Source organism: Mobula birostris, chromosome 2 (assembly GCF_030028105.1).
Source record: "Mobula birostris isolate sMobBir1 chromosome 2, sMobBir1.hap1, whole genome shotgun sequence".
In the NCBI taxonomy this organism is placed as follows: Eukaryota; Metazoa; Chordata; class Chondrichthyes; order Myliobatiformes; family Myliobatidae; genus Mobula; species Mobula birostris.
In genome coordinates, this window is record NC_092371.1 from 199,513,343 (window position 1) to 199,532,713 (window position 19,371).

At 40.5% G+C, this 19,371-nt stretch overlaps 1 protein-coding gene across 1 annotated transcript in view; it reads right to left on the reverse strand.

Moving 5' to 3' along the window:
- The window catches only part of mfsd2b (MFSD2 lysolipid transporter B, sphingolipid), a 111,701-nt gene that overhangs the window by 20,473 nt on the left and 71,857 nt on the right, over positions 1-19,371 (reverse strand). Inside the window, exons 7-8 of the mRNA XM_072251305.1 lie at positions 14,945-15,035; positions 670-791 (exon numbers count right to left, since the gene is read on the reverse strand). Coding sequence (XP_072107406.1) covers positions 670-791; positions 14,945-15,035 — 213 coding nt within the window. The remainder of the gene's footprint in view (positions 1-669; positions 792-14,944; positions 15,036-19,371) is intronic.

Here is a 19,371-nt window from a genome sequence, read left to right on the forward strand (position 1 = left end):
CACTGGAACTTGCTGAAAACTCTACATGGTTGAGTTAAGCACACTGGTTTTAACAACACACTGCCCTTGGTTGGCTTATGTTTTTATTTGAATACATTGCCAGATGCCACATTTATGACTTGCAAACTGTTGGGTTATCATCATTCCTCAGGATTGGAACTGTGTTGTATCAGGGAGGACATGTACCTGTGTGGACTTCAGAAATTGCAGCAGTTTTTCTCAAATTCATCAGTGAGAACTGGCTATTTCTACATTGTAATTGTCACAGTTTATGAATATTGGTTCAATATAAACTTCACTTATTTTATCATAGTCAAATTAAAAAGACATAACATGCGATTGATTCTCCTTCAAATCCAAACAAAGGAGAACGTCCATAAGTTTTACATTAATAAATAATTTTACCTAAACAAATAGAATATTTGTGCAATGATGCAATATTTAATTTTTTTTCTTGGCAAATATATGACAGGATGAAAACAATTTACATTTTATAGAAACTTTAACATGGAAAAATCACCCAGAATAATGCAATATTAGCATGCTGCTTAGAATGATTACAAACTGGGAAAAATACATCTGTATTGTTCATGTACTCCTTACATTTTCAATGCAGTGCAATATTATGATCCTTTTTATGATGCAGATTTAAACATTCAGGAGGATTACCTGAAGGGCCAAAGATATGAAGAGAAAAGATGTAGTCAGCTTCACGTAGGGACCATGTCTCATCACAAGTTTCATTCCTTTTAGGAAAGGAATTGGTTTGCCTGACTTCACAGTGTAGGGGTCTATCCAAGAAAATGGAACATCAAACTAATTGCCCTTCACATTTTATTAAACAAGTCATGCAATATTAATAAATGTAAATGAATCTAATTTTAAAAAATCTGGACTGAACTGGCTGACTAGATGTCAGATTGGAGGCCTTTTGGAATGAATTGCAAGAACAGAGGTTGTACGCAGTTGAAACTAATTAAACAAACACGCTTTTACAAGTATTGTAAATATTTTCATGCCTTCTCTCTACATGTAACGGTACATGTGAGGTTTCCTCGGAGTTCAAAGTAATTCATACAAAGAATGTATTTTAAAACCCTTTTAAAAACTGTGAAAATAAAACTATATAAATGCAGATCCACAGGATTATTTAAACCTGAGTCATCCAGACAGAAATTGATAGGATCAAATTGGCTACAAATCTACAAGTGAGGTGTAGATTCCCAGTCTGTCTGATCTGACAGTTTTACACTGGATATGTTAGGTTAAAATGACCCACTTCATTTTTTCAATATTCTTTCATGCTGAAATTTTAAGCATGTTCCGTTTTGTCTTGATTAAAAATACAGCAGCAGTTGGTTAAATTATTGCATTAGGAGCTAATGTGTTAGATAATTACTCTAGGAGAAAGGGAACCCAAGGAGACAGCAGTAGGAATAGGCCAATCAGCTCCAAGCCTACTCCACCATTCAATATGATCATGACCGATTTGAAATACAGAAACATGGAAAACCTACAGCACAATACAGACCCTTCGGCCCACAGAGTTGTGCCAAACATGTCCCTACCTTAGAAATTACTAGGCTTACCTAGAGCCCTGTATTTTTCTAAGCTCCATGTACCTATCTAAAAGTCTCTTAAAAGACCCTATTGTATCCGCCTCCACCACCGTTGCCGGCAGTCCATTCCACGCACTCACCACTCTCTGAATAAAAAACTTACCCCTGACATCTCCTCTGTACCTACTCCCCAGCACCTTAAACCTGTGTTCTCTTGTGGCAACCATTTCAGCCCTGGGGAAAAAGCCTCTGACTATCCACACGATCAATGCCTGTCGTCATCTTATACACCTCTATCAGGTCACCTCTCATCCCTCGTCGCTCCAAGGAGAAAAGGCCGAGTTCACTAAACCTATTCTCATAAAGCATGCTCCTCAATCCGGGCAACATCCTTGTAAATCTCCTCTGCACCCTTTCTATGGCTTCCACACCCTTCCTGTAGTGAGGCGACCAGAACTGAGCACAGTACTTCAAGTGGGGTCTGACCAGCATCCTACATAGCTGCAACATTACCTCTCGGCTCCTAAATTCAATTCCACAACTGATGAAGGCCAATACGCCGTACGCCTTCTTAACCACAGAGTCAATCTGCGCAATTGCTTTGAGTGTCCTATGGACTTGGACCGCAAGATCCCTCTGATCCTCCACACTGCCAAGAGTCTTACCATTAATACTATATTCTGCCATCATACTTGACCTACCAAAATGAACCACTTCACACTTCTCTGGGTTGAACTCCATCTGCCACTTCTCAGCCCAGTTTTGCATCCTATCAATGTCCCGCTGTAACTTCTGACAGCTGTCCACACTATCCACAACACCTCTAACCTTTGTGTCATCAGCAAACTTACTAACCCATCCCTCCACTTCCTCATTCAGGTCATTTATAAAAATCACAAAGAGTAGGGGTCCCAGAACAGATCCTTGAGGCACACCACTGGTCACCAGCCTCCATGCAGAATATGACCCGTCTACAACCACTCTTTGCCTTCTGTGGGCAGGCCAGTTCTAGATCCACAAAGCAATGTCCCCTCGGATCCCATGCCTCCTTACTTTCTCAATAAGCCTTGCATGGGGTACCTTATCAAATACCTTGCAGGAATCCATATACACTACATCTACTGTTCTTCCTTCATCAATGTGTTTAGTCACAACCTCAAAAAGATTCAATCAGGCTCGTAAGGCATGACCTACCCTTGACAAAACCATGCTGACTACTCCTAAGCATATTATCCCTCTCCAAATGTTCATAAATCCTGCCTCTCAGGATCTTCTCTATCAACTTACCAACCACTGAGGTAAGACTCACTGGTCTATAGTTTCCTGGGCTATCTCTACTCCCTTTCTTGAATAAAGGAAAAACATCCGCAACCCTCCAATCCTCCAGAACCTCTCCCGTCCCCATTGATGATTCAAAGATCATCGCCAGAGGCTCAGCAATCTCCTTCCTCGCCTCCCACAGTAGCCTGGGGTACATCTCATCCGGTCCCGGCGACTTATCCAACTTGATGTTTTCCAAAAGCTCCAGCACATCCTCTTTCTTAATATCTACATGCTCAAGCTTTTCGGTCTACTGCAAGTCATCACTACAATCACCAAGATCCTTTTCCATAGTGAATACTGAAGTAAAGTATTCATTAAGTACCTCTGCTATCTCCTCCGGTTCCATACATACTTTCCCACTGTCACACTTGATAGGTCCTATTCTTTCATGTCTTATCCTCTTGCTCTTCACATACTTGTAAAATGCCTTGAGGTTTTCCTTAATCCTTAATGCCCACAAAGGCCTTCTCATGGCCCTTTCTGGCTCTCCTAATTTCCTTCTTAAGCTCCTTCCTATAAGCCTTATAATCTTCTAGATCTCTAACATTACCTAGCTCACTGAACCTTTTGTAAGCTTTTCTTTTCTTCTTGACTAGATTTATTTCAGCCTTTGTACACAACGGTTCCTGTACCCTACCATAACGTCCCTGTCTCATTGGAACGTACCTATGCAGAACTCCACACAAATATCCCCTGAATATTTGCCACATTTCTTCCGTACTTTTCCCTGAGAACATCTGTTTCCAATATAAGCCTCCAATTTCCTGCCTGATAGCCTCATAATACCCCTTACTCCGATTAAACGCGTTTTTAACTTGCCTGTTCCTATCTCTCTCCAATGTTATTGTAAGGGAGATAGAATTATGATCACTATCTCCAAAATGCTCTCCTACTAAGAGATCTGACACCTGACCAGATTCATTTCCCAATACCAGATCAAGTACAGTCTCTCCTCTTGTAGGCTTATCTACATATTGTGTCAAGAAACCTTCCTGAACACACCTAATAAACTCCACCCCAACTAAACCCTTTGCTCTAGGGAGATGCCAATCGATATTTGGGAAATTAAAATCTCCCTTCACGACAACCCTGTTATTATTACACCTTTCCAGAATCTGTTTCCCTTAGTGCTCCTCGATATCCCTGTTACTATTGGGCGGCCTATAAAAATCACCCAGTAAAGTTACTGACCCCTTCTTGTTCCTAACCTCCACCCACAGAGACTCTGTAGACAATCCCTCCATGGCGTCCACCTTTTCTGCAGCCATGACACTATCTCTGATCAACAGTGCCATACCCCCACCTCTTTTGCCTCCCTCCCTGTCCTTTCTGAAACATCTAAAACCTGGCACTTGAAGTAACCATTCCTGTCCCTGAGCCATCTAAGTCTCTGTAATGGCCGCCACATCATATCTCCAAGTACTGATCCACGCTCCAAGCTCATCCGCTTTGTTCACAACACTTGGATTTGCTCCAGGCCTCAACTCCTTTTCTCTGCCAGTACCCTATAACCCTCAATACTATTTATCAATTCAAATAATGATCCACTTCCTCATTAAATAACCCCATCAATTTAGTTTCCACACAATTCTGAGGTAGAAAATTCCAGAAAATCACCACCTCTGCACAAAGAATTTCCTACACACTTCTGTTTTAAATGTTACTATGCTTCTTGATTTTAGATTCTCCCATGAGTTGAAATATCTCAGCACTTACCCTGTCATGCTGATAAAGATCTTCAGGTGTTTCAATAAGACCACCCCTCCTTCTTTTAAGTGCCAAGGAGTATAGATTTAATTTCTTTAGCTAATTGTGATTGGACTGGTTGTATCACGGCCTGATATGGAAACACCAATGCCCTTGAACAGAAAATCCTACAAAAAGTAGTGGATATGACGCAGTCCGCCACTGAGCACATCTTTTGGGCCCCATATCTCAGAAGGGGTGTGTTGTCATTGGAGAGAGTCCAGAGGAGGTTCTCAAGGATGATTCCAGGAATGAAGGGGTTAACATATGAGGAGCATTTGGCAGCTTTGGAGCAGACTCGATGGGCTGAATGGCCAGATTCTGCTCCCATGTCTTATGGTCTGACACGGAATACTGTCGCAGGAAAGCAGCATCCAACATCAAGGACCCTTACCATCTAGGCCATGCTATCTTCTCGCTGCTGTCATTAGAAAGAAGATATCAAAGCATCAAGACCCACACTACCAGGTTCAGGAACAATTATTACCCCTTAGCCAGCAGGCTGTTAAACCAGAGGGCATAACTTCACTCAACTTAATTTGCCCCATCAATAAACTGTTTCCACAACCTATTTTCTAAATGGATTCCCACAACCTGAACTGTTCTCTCTTTCAAAGACTCTTCATCTCATGTTCTCAATATTTATTGCTTATTTATTTATTTATTCCTCATTGTTCATGTTCTTGATATTTATTGTTTATTTGATTTTTCTCTATTTGCACAGTTTGTTGCCTTTTGCATGTTGGTTGTTTATCTTTTGTGTTGGGTGCAGTCTTTCATTGACTATTGTATTTCTTTGGACTTACTGTGTATGCCTGCAAAAAATGAACCTCAGGGTTGTATATGGTGACAGATATGTACTTAGATAATAAATTTATTTTGAACTTTGACAATTCTCTCAACTAGGAATGCACCTAACTAATCTCCTTTGAATTACCAATCTATCCTTTCTTGACTAAGAGAACAAACTGTATGGTATTCCAGGTGTGGCTTCACCAGTGTCCTATACAAATGCAAGAATACTTCCCTGTTGCTAAACTGTAAACCCCTCGCAATAAAGGCCAATATGCCATCAAACTAAACACCTATGACTACTTGCTGTAGCTGTCTGCTAAGGTTTTTGTGATTCATCCCTCTGTATTTCACTCAGCTGCTTTCTTTCTCCATTTAGAAAACAGTATTTGATTAGATCCTTCTTGTTGAAATACATAACATCACACATTCCCACATTAAACTCCATTTGCCAAGGTTCTCCCCACTCACGCAACCTAGCTCTATCCTGTAGTAATTCTAATATCCTCAACACAACATGCCCTCCCACCCATTTTTTTTGTCATCAGCCAACTTGGATACCCTATGCTCTGCTGTACCTCCTCCACCAGATCATTAATGTTATAAAATGTAGGTACTGAGGGCCAAGAGCCTTGTTTTAGCCTGAACAAGACCCAATCATCAAAAACTCTCAGAATGGTAGCTGGGGAATAAAAAAGAAATGAATCAGTCATGGTAATAATGAAACGAGAGTACTGTTGTTAAAAACACACCTGAAAAGATTCACCAATACAGTTCAGGGAAGGAAATTTGCTATTCTCATCCAGACAGCAGAGCACTGGTGTGGTTGATTCTTCACTGCCTCCTCAGAGGAATAATGGATGGACAATGAAGTTTGGTATTTAATGTGAATAAATGCATTTAAAAATTCAGAGATTTTTTTCCCATTAAGATAATAAGAAAGAGCCAGAATTACAGCAATTCCAAGTGGAGGTAAGTTCTACAAAAATGGTCTAGAAGAAATGTGGTTTTAAATAATCAAAGGTTGGCTGAGTGATAATACTGGTCTATCAGACATTAAGATTAGGACATTCTAAGCTAATTTTGAGCATTACAGTTGTGATGTATTAGTTGTTCATTAAGTGTCATGATTTTTTGACCGAATGTCAATTAAGAGGCCATTAATTTTTTTCCAGAACTCCTGTTCAAAATGGAGCTGAAATTCAGCTTTAGTGGAAGTAAAAAAGGGACAATGATGTTTCAGCAGTCTATTACACACCCTATCTGATATTTCCTCTCCACCACTCTAAACATAAGAACATAAGAGCAGCAGTGAACCATTTGCTGCCCCTAATTCTACTCTGCCATTCAACAACATGATGGCTGACCTTTCAGCTCATCAAAACTATTTTCCTATATCATCCCATTTCTCTTGATTCCCTTAAATTCCAAAAATCTATTTATCTCTCTCTTAAATATGCATGCCTCCACATCCTCATGGGGAATAAATTCCACAGAATCAGTACTCATATCGGTGAAGGGATGTTATCTCATCTCAGACCAGAATAACATTACACTTATTCTGTGCCTGTCAGTCCAGACACCCGTCATTCCTGTGCCTGTCTGGTCAAGCCCTATAGGAAATGCATGTCTGTGTTTGTGTTGTGTGTGTAAAATTAGCTGTTATTATTTTAAATTCAAAGGAACATATGTCCACTCTGCTTAATCCCTCCCCTGGGATAAACCTTTCTACACTTCCACCCCTCCCTCCATCTCAGGAATTAAGCTGAAATTGCTCTAACCCAATGGCATCCATTCATATACACAGAGAATAGATCTGCACATAATAGAATATAGAACAGGAAATGGCCCTTCAGATCATGGTGTTGTACTGAACTAATTAAACTAGTAATTAAATGCCTAACTATACTAAACCCTTCTGCCTATACGACACCCATTTTCCTCCATTCTCTGTATATTTACATGCCTACTTAAGAGCCTCTTGAACACATCTATCATTTTGCCTACACCCCCACTTCTGACAGCGATTCTAGACACCCACCACTGTGTTAGAAACTTGCCCCACCTATCTCTGTTGAAGTTATACCATCTTTACCACCCCATCAACCTATGTAGCCACTTTCAGGGAGATGTGGACTTGGACCCCAAGATTCCTCTGTATATCAACACTGAATGGTCTTGCTATTAACAGTATACTGTCCATTTACATTAGATCTCAAAGTGTAACATCTCACATATGGGCAGATTAAACTCCATCTGCCATTTCTCCACCCACATCTGCAGCTGATCTACATTCCACTCTATCTTTTGGCAATTTTCTACACTATCCACAACACCATCAATCTTTGTATCATCTGTGAACTTACTTAGCAACCCATTTATATTTTAATCCAGGTTACTTACAGAATCAAAAATAGCTGAGTTCCCAGTATGGATCCTTGAGGAATGCCAGTCTTGTCTGTCTTCTATTTGCCAAGCCAATTCTGAATCCAATTCATCATGCATCCACACGTCTTAATCTTCTGGATGAGCCTCCATTGAGGGACCTTGTCAAATGCCTTACTAAAACCATGTAGACAACATCCACAGCTCTATATTTATCAATCACCTTTCACTCCTCCTCAAAAACTCTATCAAGTTAGTAAGACGCGACTTGCCCCACACAAAGCCATGCTGACTATCCCCAAGAATTCCCTCCAGTAGCTTTTCTACCACTGAAGAGAAACTCACTGGTCTGTAGTTTCCAAGATTATCCCTATTCTCTTTCTTGAGTTAAGGAAAAACATGAACTATGGACATCACCTGTGGCTAGATATGCTGAGTGTGGTCTCACTAGGATCCTAAATAATTGCAGTAAGTCATCTTCACTTTTGTACTCCTGCAGTTGAGGCCAAAACACTGTCCTCCCCAGTTTCAATGATGTGTATACACGGACATCCAGATCACTCTGAATCTCTCACTCTTTAAAAAAACTAAGACCGTAAGTCTATAAGACATAAGAATAGAATTAGACCATTTGGCCCACTATATCTTCTCCACTTTCCATCATAGCTGATTTATCATCCCTATTTTCCTGCCTTCTCCCTGCAACCCTTGATACCCCTAACAATCAAGAACCTATGAACCTCTGCTTTGTATTTAAATAATTCAATACTTTTGTCTCCACAGTCAACTGTGGCAATGAATTCTACAGATTCACCACCCTCTGGCTAAAGAAATTCTCCTCATCTTTGTTCTAAATGAATGACTTTTTATTCTGAGGCTGTCCCCTTTGGTCCTAGACTCTCCCGCTATAAGAAACATCCTCCCCACATCCACTCTATCCAGGCCTTTCCATAATCAATAGGTTTCAATGAGATAACCCTCAATCTTCTCAACTCACAAGTACAGGCCCAGAGCCATTAACACTCCTCATACATTAAACTTTTCATTCCCAGAATCATTCTCATGAACCACTTCTGGACACACTCCAATGTCAGCACATACTTTCTTAAATAAGGAGTCCAAAATTGTTCACAATACTCCAAGTGCACTGGGACCAATGCCTTATAATGCCACAGAATTACATCCTTGCTTTCATATTCTAGTTTTCTCAAAATGAATGCTAACATTGCATTTACCTTCCTTACTACCAAATGGATCGTTAGGAATCCTGCACGATGACACCCAAGTCCTCTTGCACCTCTGATTTCTGAATATTCTCCCAATCTAGATAATAGTCTATGCCTTTATTCTTTTTTGCCAAAGTGCATGATCATACACTATATACCATCTACCATTTTTTTGCCCATTTTCTTAACCTGGCTAACTCCTTCTGCAGACTGCCTTCTTCCTCAACACTACCTGCCCCTGCACCTATCTCACATCATCTGCAAAATTGCCCACAAAGTCATCAATTGCATTATCCAAATCATTGTAATGATGTGAAAATAAACAGTCCTAAAACCAACCCTCACATAACCCCACTTGTCACCAGTAGCCAAGCAGAAAAAGCCCCCTTTATTCCCACTCTTTGCCCCCTACCAGTGTGTTAATCTTCTGTCCATGCTTGTATCTTCCCTGTAATACCATGGGCTCTATCTTTAGCAGCCTCATTCTTGGCACCTTGTCAAATGCTTTCTGAAAAGCCAAGTAAACAACAGACACTGATTCTAATTTTTATTTTTTATAAATACTCCACCTTTTTATTTTCCTAATTTCATGCGAATAATGTTATATTTTCCCATTATATTCTGTTCACCACATCCTCATCTATGCATTTAGCCTGCTTATAACTCTTTGGAACTTATGAGCTCGTCATAACGTACACTACCACCCAGCTTAGTGTCTTCAACAAACTTGGATTTATTACAGTGGGAGCTCACTGCTGCTCACTCAATGCTGCTCTTCAGTGTTTGCTCAGTGCTGCCCTCCAGTGTCACTCAGTGGAAGAACAAGCTGGATCATGACAAATCAGGGACTTGGGCTCTATATTTTTTCTCTCTTTGTGACTATCTTTTTCTGAAATCATAACAATATGTGCAGTTTGCTGTGTACTGTTGGTAATGCGTTTTTCACCTTGGCCCTGGAAGAATGCTGTTTTGTTTGTCTATATTCATGTATGGCTGAATGATAATTAAACTAGAAACTTGAACTTGAACTTATTAAAATAGATTTGGAACAGCCAGGACTGTAGTATTGATCCCACTACCCACAGCCAAAAACTCAAAATGCACTTCATTTAGCGGTTTGCTATGTTAAATCCTACATTCACATAATCTCGTGTACATTTGCCTTGGTCAGTTTATTGTCTGGAACTGCTGAGTCATTGCCAGGTTAGATTCTATAGGCTATTGAGAAATCCATAATGGGCCATTTACTTAATGCATTTTTGAGGGGACGAGTCCTATTTGTCTAAATCTGGAAACATTGGTGCAGGCTGGCAGAACTGAGATTAAAACTTAACCAACAAAGATTGCTGACTTTACCAGCTTTTTCCATTAAAAATTTGTCTGGTTCACTAATGCCCTTCAAGGACATCCTTATTCAGCCTTGACTAAACTGTGAACCCTGAGGTGCCAATGAGGTTGACTTTTGTCAGGCCAATTAATAATGGTAATGAATGCTGCCATTGCCAGCTATGTTTGCATCTCATGAGCCAATTAATTTAAAAGAATTATTTGACTTGGGTGACCAGAATTGGCTGCCCTAGGGCTTGAGAATCATGCCCCCAGTCACCTGTCCCAGTTCTATGATCAAGCCATAAGTATTTCCAATATCCTTCAGTACATCTTTTAAAGAAGGAACCTGCATTTACATAGCATCTTTGGTATCTCACAGTGCATAGTCCATGGGCACTACTGTTCTGTGGAACACACTGCATGAATAAAGTGAGCAGGATTGCATAAAGAAAAACAATGGAATGGACAACTAATTTAGCTGGTCCTGTGGATTTGCTGGAAAGAAGCACAACAGTAAAACAAGTCAATCTTCAAATCGTGAGTTGGAACATCTGGATACATAGGAATTAGCTTAACATCTTATATAAGGACTTACTGATTGCCTATATTTTGGTTATCAGTCTCAATTAAACACTATAGAACTGCGGTTTGAACCTATCATCTTCTGAGTCAGAAACCAGCATTCGAAAATGAGAAGAAAACAATTCATTCATTTATTGAACATCATTCCTCTGGGATATATTCATCCCAAAGAGGAAGAAGTACTCTAAAGGAAAGAAGACACAACCATGGCTAACAAGAAAAGTCAAAGCCGAAATAAAAGCCAAAGAGAGGGCATATAACGGAGCAAAATTTAGTGGAAAGTTTGAGGTTTGGGGAGCTTTTAAAAAACAACAGATGGCAACTAACAAAGTCATTAAGAAGATAAAGATGGAACACTTTATGTATCTGAAGAAACTTTAGGTATTATCTTTAATATTATTGGTTAGTTTACTTTCATATTCCATCTTTATCTTCATAATGATTTTTTTTAGTTGCTTTCTGTTGGTTTTTAAAAGCTTCCCAATCCTATAAATTCCCATTAATTTTTGCTCTGTTATATGCCTTCTTTTTGGTTTTTATGTTGGTTTTGACTTCTCTTGTTAGCCATGGTTGTGTCTTCTTTCCTTCTGAATACTTCTTCCTCTTTGGAATGTATATATCCTGCAGTTTCCAAATTTCTTCCAGAAATTCCAGCCATTGCTGATCTGCTGTCATCCCTGCAAGTGTTCTTTTCTAATCAATTCTGCCCAACTCCTCTCTCATGCCTCTGTAATGCCCTTAACTCCACTGTAATATTGATATGACTGACTTTAGCTTCTCCTTCTCAAATTTCAGGGTGAATTCGATCATATTATGAGCACTTACTGCTAAGGGTTCTTTTACCTTAAGCTCTCTAATCAATTCCAGTTCATTGCACAACACCCAATCGAGAATTGCTGATCCACTGGTGGGCTAAATTATGAGCTGCTCTAAAAAGCCATCTCATAGGCACTCTAGAAATTACGTCTCCTGAAATCCAGCACCAACCTGATTTTTCCCAATCTGCCTACATATTAAAGCCCTCCCCATGACTATTGCCCTTTTGGCACGCATTTTCTACCTCCCGTTGTAATTTGTAGGCCACATCCTTACTACTGCTTGGGGGTTTGTATGTATACATCTCCCATCAGAGTCTTTTTACCGTCGCAGTTCCTTAGCTCTATCCACAATGATTCAACACCTTCCAACCCCATGTCACCTCTTTCCAATGATTTGATTTCATTTTTTTTACCAACAGGGCAATGTCGCTTCCTCTGCCTTCCTGACTATCTTTTCAATACAATGTGTATCCTTGGACATTAAGCTCCCAGCTATAATCTTTCAGCCATGATTCAGTGATGCCTACAACATCATACCTACCAATCTGCAACTCTGCTACAAGCTCATCTAACTTATTCTGTATGCTGTGCGTATTCAGATAGGACACCTTCAGTCCTGTATTCACACTTCTCAATTTTGTCCACCTTTTACATTGCACCTTATCTTGTTGACTACAGTTTTCCCTTATCAACAGCCTCTCCTCACTACACATTACCTCTGTTTTTACTCCAGTAACCCCTTCTTCAGCATTATTATCTACTTTCCTACAATACTTCTTGCATTTAAATATACGCAGCTCAGGACAATAGTCGCACCATGCTCAACCTTTTGCTTCCCAACTTTATCTGAGGTCTTACCAACAACCTCTCCAACTGTTCTGGCACTCTGGTTCGCATCCTCCTGTAACTTTAGTTTAAACTCTACTGTTCAGCATTAACAAACCTTCTCCAGTTAAGCTGCAAACACCCCTTCTGTACAGGTCCCATGTTCCCTGGAGGAAAGCCCAATGATCCCAATATCTTATGCCCTCCCTCCTACACCAACTCCTTAGCCACATGGTACCTACACCCTTCCACCTAAGAATGCTGAGGACTCGATCTGAGATATCCTGGACCCCGAAACCCAGGAGGCGTCATACCATCCAGGAATCTCGTTCTTGCCCATAGAACCTCCTGTCCATTCCCCTAACGAACGAATCCCCTATCATCACAGTGCACCCTTTCTCACCCCTTCCCTTCTGAATCACAGAGGCAGACTCAATGCCAGAGACTCGACTACTGTGACTTTCCTCTGTTAGGTCATTTCCCCCTTCCCCGACAGCATCCAAAGTGATATACCTGATGGTGAGGGGGATGGCCATAGGGGTACTCTACATTGGCTTCTTAACCACTTTCCCTTTCCTGACTGTCACCCAGTTTCCTGTGTCCCATACCTTGAGAGTAACTACCTCTCTATATGTCCTATCAGCCTCCCGAATGATCTGGACTTCATCCAGTTCCAGCACCTTAATGCAGTTTGTTAGAAGCTGCATCTGGAAGCACTTCTCGCAGTTCAAGAGCACTGGAGGTCTCCCTGGCTTCCCACATCCTACAAGCAGAGCATTTCACTATCCTGCCATTATGGTCCTTAATAGGTAATCTTTTCACCTGAGAGGGGTATCTTTTCTGTGCTGTATTTAATTCTTATTCTAGGATAATACTGATCCAGTTAACTTCGGTCTGTTTTCCCCACACCCCACTGAATATTCATTTTCTTCCTTTACCTTGACCCTTGTGGGTGCTCTTTTCATAACCGCTTCCTGCAGTTACAATAACCTTATACATTATTTCACTCATAAAAATAATAGCCTCTTTAGTACCCAAAAAATAATCCAATTATTTCAGCAATATTACTTTATTGGATGGACCATAAGTTATTTGAGCTCTGAGTATTCTTAATTTTATAAACTTGCAGTACAAATTGTTGATTGTTATGACTCTAATCACATATAGTCTATATGTTTCTCAACCTTTCTAACACACCAATAATCACTCCACAACAATTTTTATACCCCTGTTCAGCAGTTGTATAATACACTGGAAAAGTCCTGATAAATCAAATAAGTAAATTTTGCACAGTTTATTAGTTCTTCTGAATCCTGAGGCAGAATCAAGACATGAAAGTGTCCTGCTCACTGCCTTTCAGTTACTGTTTCTCCAAGCACGCACTTGCATATCAAGTAAAAAGGAGAAATGTTGCAGCAAATGTGAAGTGAAATGAGTAATAAATAAACCTGTGTAGGTTGAAACAACAAATCAGCATCTTAGATATAGGTCCTTAGTCTTTGCATTTGCGTAATTCCAGCATTTTCTGTTTGTATCCATTCCGTTATTCAATCTCAGTGGGAAGAAATGACTCTAGCAAAGCTGATACTCCTAATTTAAGAAATTATGCAAATTACTGAAGCCCTACATTTTGGAATTTATTTGTACTCTACCTTTTTAAACAAGACCATTCCACATTTTTTTTTATATACTGTAGCACTGTCAATAGTTTGCACAGCATATTCTTGAGGGTCTGTAGGAAAAGGGCACAATGGAATCTGTTGGATGGCTCCCAGGGAAGACTGTTCCCATAATTTATCAGAATTCCCCATCAGCAGGACATTGAAATAAGCACCAAGACCTTTTTTGGCTGGTGATGAAAAGGGCCTTGCATGCCAGATCCTTCATGCCATGCCATGCCCTCCCCTTGTGGCATCTGCAGTGGAGATGACACCTTCATCCACCTGCTTCTGGACTGAGTGCTTGCCAAGGTGTCTGCAAAGGAGAGCAGGAGCTTTTCTCTGAGCTTCTCCCTGAGCAGCTGCAAGACTCAAGTCATCTGCAGAGATACACTTGCTGCTTGTAATAAGCCTTTTGTAATAGTCCCCCAAGCATAATACTAATGGCATGTTAGAAATTGAAATAGAAATGCCATGTTGAACTACTATTTAAATACTGTATATAAAGTGAGCATAATACAGAAAATACTGTCAATGTTGACAAAGGAATAACTCATTGTATAGTTATTATTTTGGGAATAAAATACTTATGGGGGAATGCATATACAATAGTAATCTTAGTTACAAAGCAACAAATTGCTTGTGTGTTTCAGAAACAATTTGGTGCAAGAACAGCTTTACATCTCCATGGAGATACTTACCATTTGTCTCTTTCACACCAAGGAACAGAACAATTGAACAAAAAATGTAAATGCCTCCGACAACACCAGCAGCAATCACGTATGAATCTTTCTATAAAAGAGCAGAGACAATAAAGTGAAAACTGTTCAACTAAGGGTGCACAGATAAGGAGGTCTTATTTAAGCATTCCGAAAGAAATGGAGAGTGTTTCACCTGGATAATCCTTAGGGGAGCAGCAGATCAGACACCCATCTCTCACAATTGTTATCATGTAAAATTGCCTTCACAAACCTGTCTTTCTCAACATTGAATATAATCATTCTCTACTTCCAGAGTTCTCTTGGGTTAAGGATACCAATACCAAAGGATCATAACTCCCTGACAAAAGAAATTCTTATCTCTACATTAAATGATGAATCACTTGTTCTGAAACCATGCTCCCTAATTCTAGATTTTCCCACAAAGGGAGACATCTTCTCACCATCAATGTGCCTTTTAAAAATAGACATGAGTGACACAACAAAAGAAGTTAAGGAACTGAAACACCTATTCAACAATTATTTATACACAACAGGCCATTTAGCCCACCTTGTGCACATTGGCCATCATGTACTCACCTATACTAATTGCAGTTACCAGCATTTGGCCCATAGCCTTCTGTGTCTTGGCAACTCATGCTCGTCCAGATACTTTTTTAATCTTGCAAGAGTGCTTGCCTCCACCGTCTTCTCAAGTAATGCATCCCAGATGGCGATAACCCTCTGGATGAAAAAGAAATCCTCAGATCTCCAATCCTCACCGTAAACCTGTGTCCTCTGGATTTAGATGTCTCCGTTATGGTGAAAAGTTTTTCACCATCCACCACATCTACGCCTCTTAAAATTTTATACATCTCTGTCAAGATACTCCTCAGTCTCCCCTACAGTAAGAGAAACAAACCCAGCTTATTCATTCTCTCCTCACGACTGAAACACTTCGTCCCAGTCAATGTCCTGATAAATCTCTTTTACACATCTTCAGTGCAGTCACATGCTGTGATCAGCAGAAATGCAATCGATACTCTATCTGGGGCTTAACCAAGGTTTTATGAAGTTGCACCATGTTGCCTTATCCTGACATCCTTTGCCCCAGCTAATGAAAATCAGCATCCTGTATATCTTCTTTGGCACTGTATCTACCTGTGTACTCGTATATCAATGTCTCTACATTCCTTAGTACTCCTTAGAATTCCATGGTATATATCCTACCCTAATCAGGCCTACAAAAGTGCATGACTTGCACTTATTGTGAATTTAATCTCAATTAAATTCTATCTGCCATTGCACTGGCCGGTTGACCAGGTTATCTATTTTATTCCGAGACCCTCCTCTTCACTATCAATAATACCATCAATTTTAATGTCATCTACACACTTACCAGTTATTACTCCCACATATCCAAAATATTAATGTATGGGACAAACTACAGAGGTCCCAGTAACTATCCCATTGATACATCACTGAACACTGGCTTGCAATCACAAAAGCAATCCTTCACCATCACCCCTTTCTCCTATTACCAACTTTGGATCCAATTTTCCATCTTTCCTTGAATCCCATGATTTCTAACCATTTTGATACAAGACCGTAAAACATAGGAGCAGATTTAAGCCATTTGGCCCATCGAGTCTGCTCTGCTATTTCATCATCGCAGATCCATTTTTCCTCTCAGCCTCAATCTTCTGCCTTCTCCCCATATCCCTTGCTGCCCTGACCGATCAATAATCTATCAACCTCTGCCTTAATTATATTGTACATGAAGACTTGGCCTCCACAGCTGCCCATGGCAAAGAATTCCCCAGATTCACCACCCTCTGGCTATTGAAATTCCACTTCATCTCTGTTCTAAAAGGATGCCCCTCTATTCTGAGGCTGTGTCCCCTGGTCTTAGACTCTTCCACCATAGGAAACATCCTCTCCACATCCACTCTGTCAAGACCTTTCACCATCTGATAGGTTTCAAGGAGTTCATTCCTCACTATTCTGAATTCTAGTGAATATAGGCCTAGAGTCATCAAAAGCTTTTCATATGACAAGCCATTCAATCGTGGAATCATTTTCGCGAACCTCCTTTGAACCCTTTCCAGTTTCAGTTCATCCTTTCTAAGATAAAGGGCCCAAACCTACTCACAATACTCCAAGTGAAGCCTCACCATTGCTTTATAAAGTCTTAGCAATACATCTTTGCTTTTATATTCTAGTCCTCTTGAAATGAATGCTGACATTGCATTTGCCTTCCTCACCACAGACTCAACCTGCAAATTAACCTTTCGAGAATGCTGCACAAGGACTCTGCACAAGGACTCCCAAGTCCCTTTGTGCCTCAGTTTTTTCTAGTTTCTCTCTATTTGAAAATAGTCACTCCTTTCGTTTCTTCTACCAATGTGCATGACCATAGACTTCCTGACCTGCCACTCTTTGCTCATTCTCCAAATCTGTTGAGTTCCTTCTGTAGCCTCCCTACTTCCTCAAAACTACCTGCCCCTTCATCTATCTTCGTATCATCTGCAAACTTTGCAACAAAGCCATGAATTCCATCATCTGAATCATTAATATATAATTTTAAAAGAACGGTCCCAACACAAACCCCTGTGGAACATCACTAGTCTCTGGCAGCCAATCAGAAAAGGCTCCCTTTATTTCCAGTCTTTGCCTCCTGTCATTCAGCCACTATTTTGTCCATGCTAGTATCTTCCCTGTAATACCGTGGGCTTGTACATAGAACATAGAATAGTACAGCACAGTACAGGCCCTTCGGCCCACAATGTTGTGCCGACCCTCAAACCTGCCTCCCATATAAGCCCCCACCTTAGATTCCTCCATATACCTGTCTAGTAGTCTCTTAAACTTCACTAGTGTATCTGCCTCCACCACTGACTCAGGCAGTGCATTCCACTCACCAACCACTCTCTGAGTAAAAAACCTTCCCCTAATATCCCCCTTGAACTTCCCACCCCTACCTTAAAGCCATGTCCTCTTGTATTGAGCAGTGGTGCCCTGGGGAAGAGGCGCTGGCTATCCACTCTATCTATTCTTATTATCTTGTACGCCTCTATCATGTCTCCTCTCATCCTCCTTCTCTCCAAAGAGTAAAGCCCTAGCTCCCTTAATCTCTGTAGCTTGTTAAGCAGCCTCGTGTGTGGCACCTTGTCAAACGCCTTCTGAAAATCCGAATAGACCGCATCAGCCGATTCTCCTTTGTCTGTCCTGCTTCTTATTTCTTCAAAGAATTCCCCAGCAGATTTGTCAAGCAAGATTTTCCCTTGAGGAAACCACAATGAGTATGGCCTATTTTATCATGTGCCTCCAAGTACCCCAAAACTACATCCTTAACAATTGACTCCAACATCTTACTAACCACTGAGGTCAGACAAACAGGCCTATAATTTCTTTTCTTCTGCCTCTCTCCCTTCTTGAAAAGTGGAGGGACATTTACAATTTTCCAGTCTTCCGGAACCATTCCAGAATCTAGTGATTCCTGAAGGATCATTACTAATGACTCCACAATCTCTGCAGCCATCTCTTTCAGAACCCTGAGGTGTAAACCATCTGATCTAAGTGACTTAACTATCTTTAGACCTTTATCAAAGGTGTTTCTGAAGTTCCTTAGTACATCAGCCACACTGTCTTCATCATTACATTTGTTACTTCTTCAAAAAAACTCAAGTTCGGCAAACAGGACCTGTCACCAACAAAGTTATGTTGACTGTCCCTGGTTGAACACTGCCTTTCCGAGTATAGATTAATCATGCTCCTCAGAAGTTTTGCCAACAACTTTCCTAGCACTGACACTAGGCTCACTGGCCTCTAATTATCTGCTTATCTTCTTGAATAAAAGTTTCAAATTTGCTATCCTCTAATCATCTGGCACCTCACCAGTGACTAGCAAAGATTCAGGACCCAGCAATCTCCTCCAAAACCCCACAATGTTCAACAACAGGTAAGACTTTGTCCTGAACTTGCCTGTCGTCAAAGGCTATCAGAGTGCTTCACCAGTATGCTAAGATTCAAAATTCATTGTATATCAAAACAAAGAGTGAAAATGAGTCATTTGTATATACAGTAAACACACCCAAGGGTGTGCACAATAGGCCTTTGACTACCTCAGGGATTAGCAGACCTAGAGCTCTAGCTATCGGACTTTGACTTCCAGACTTCCGATTTGACCTTCGGTCCTCAATCTACAGCAGGACCCACAGAACACCAGGCCTCAAACTATGGACCCACCTATAATAGGACCTTGAATACTAGGCCAGGCCAGGCACCTGACACTTGATTGCATTTCCACGAGATCAGGAAACACAGGATGACTGGATGCACATTGCTCATAAATTTGCTGACGATATAATTATTGTCGTCAGAATTTCAGATGGTGATGGGAGGGTGTGCAGGAGCAAGATACATCTGCT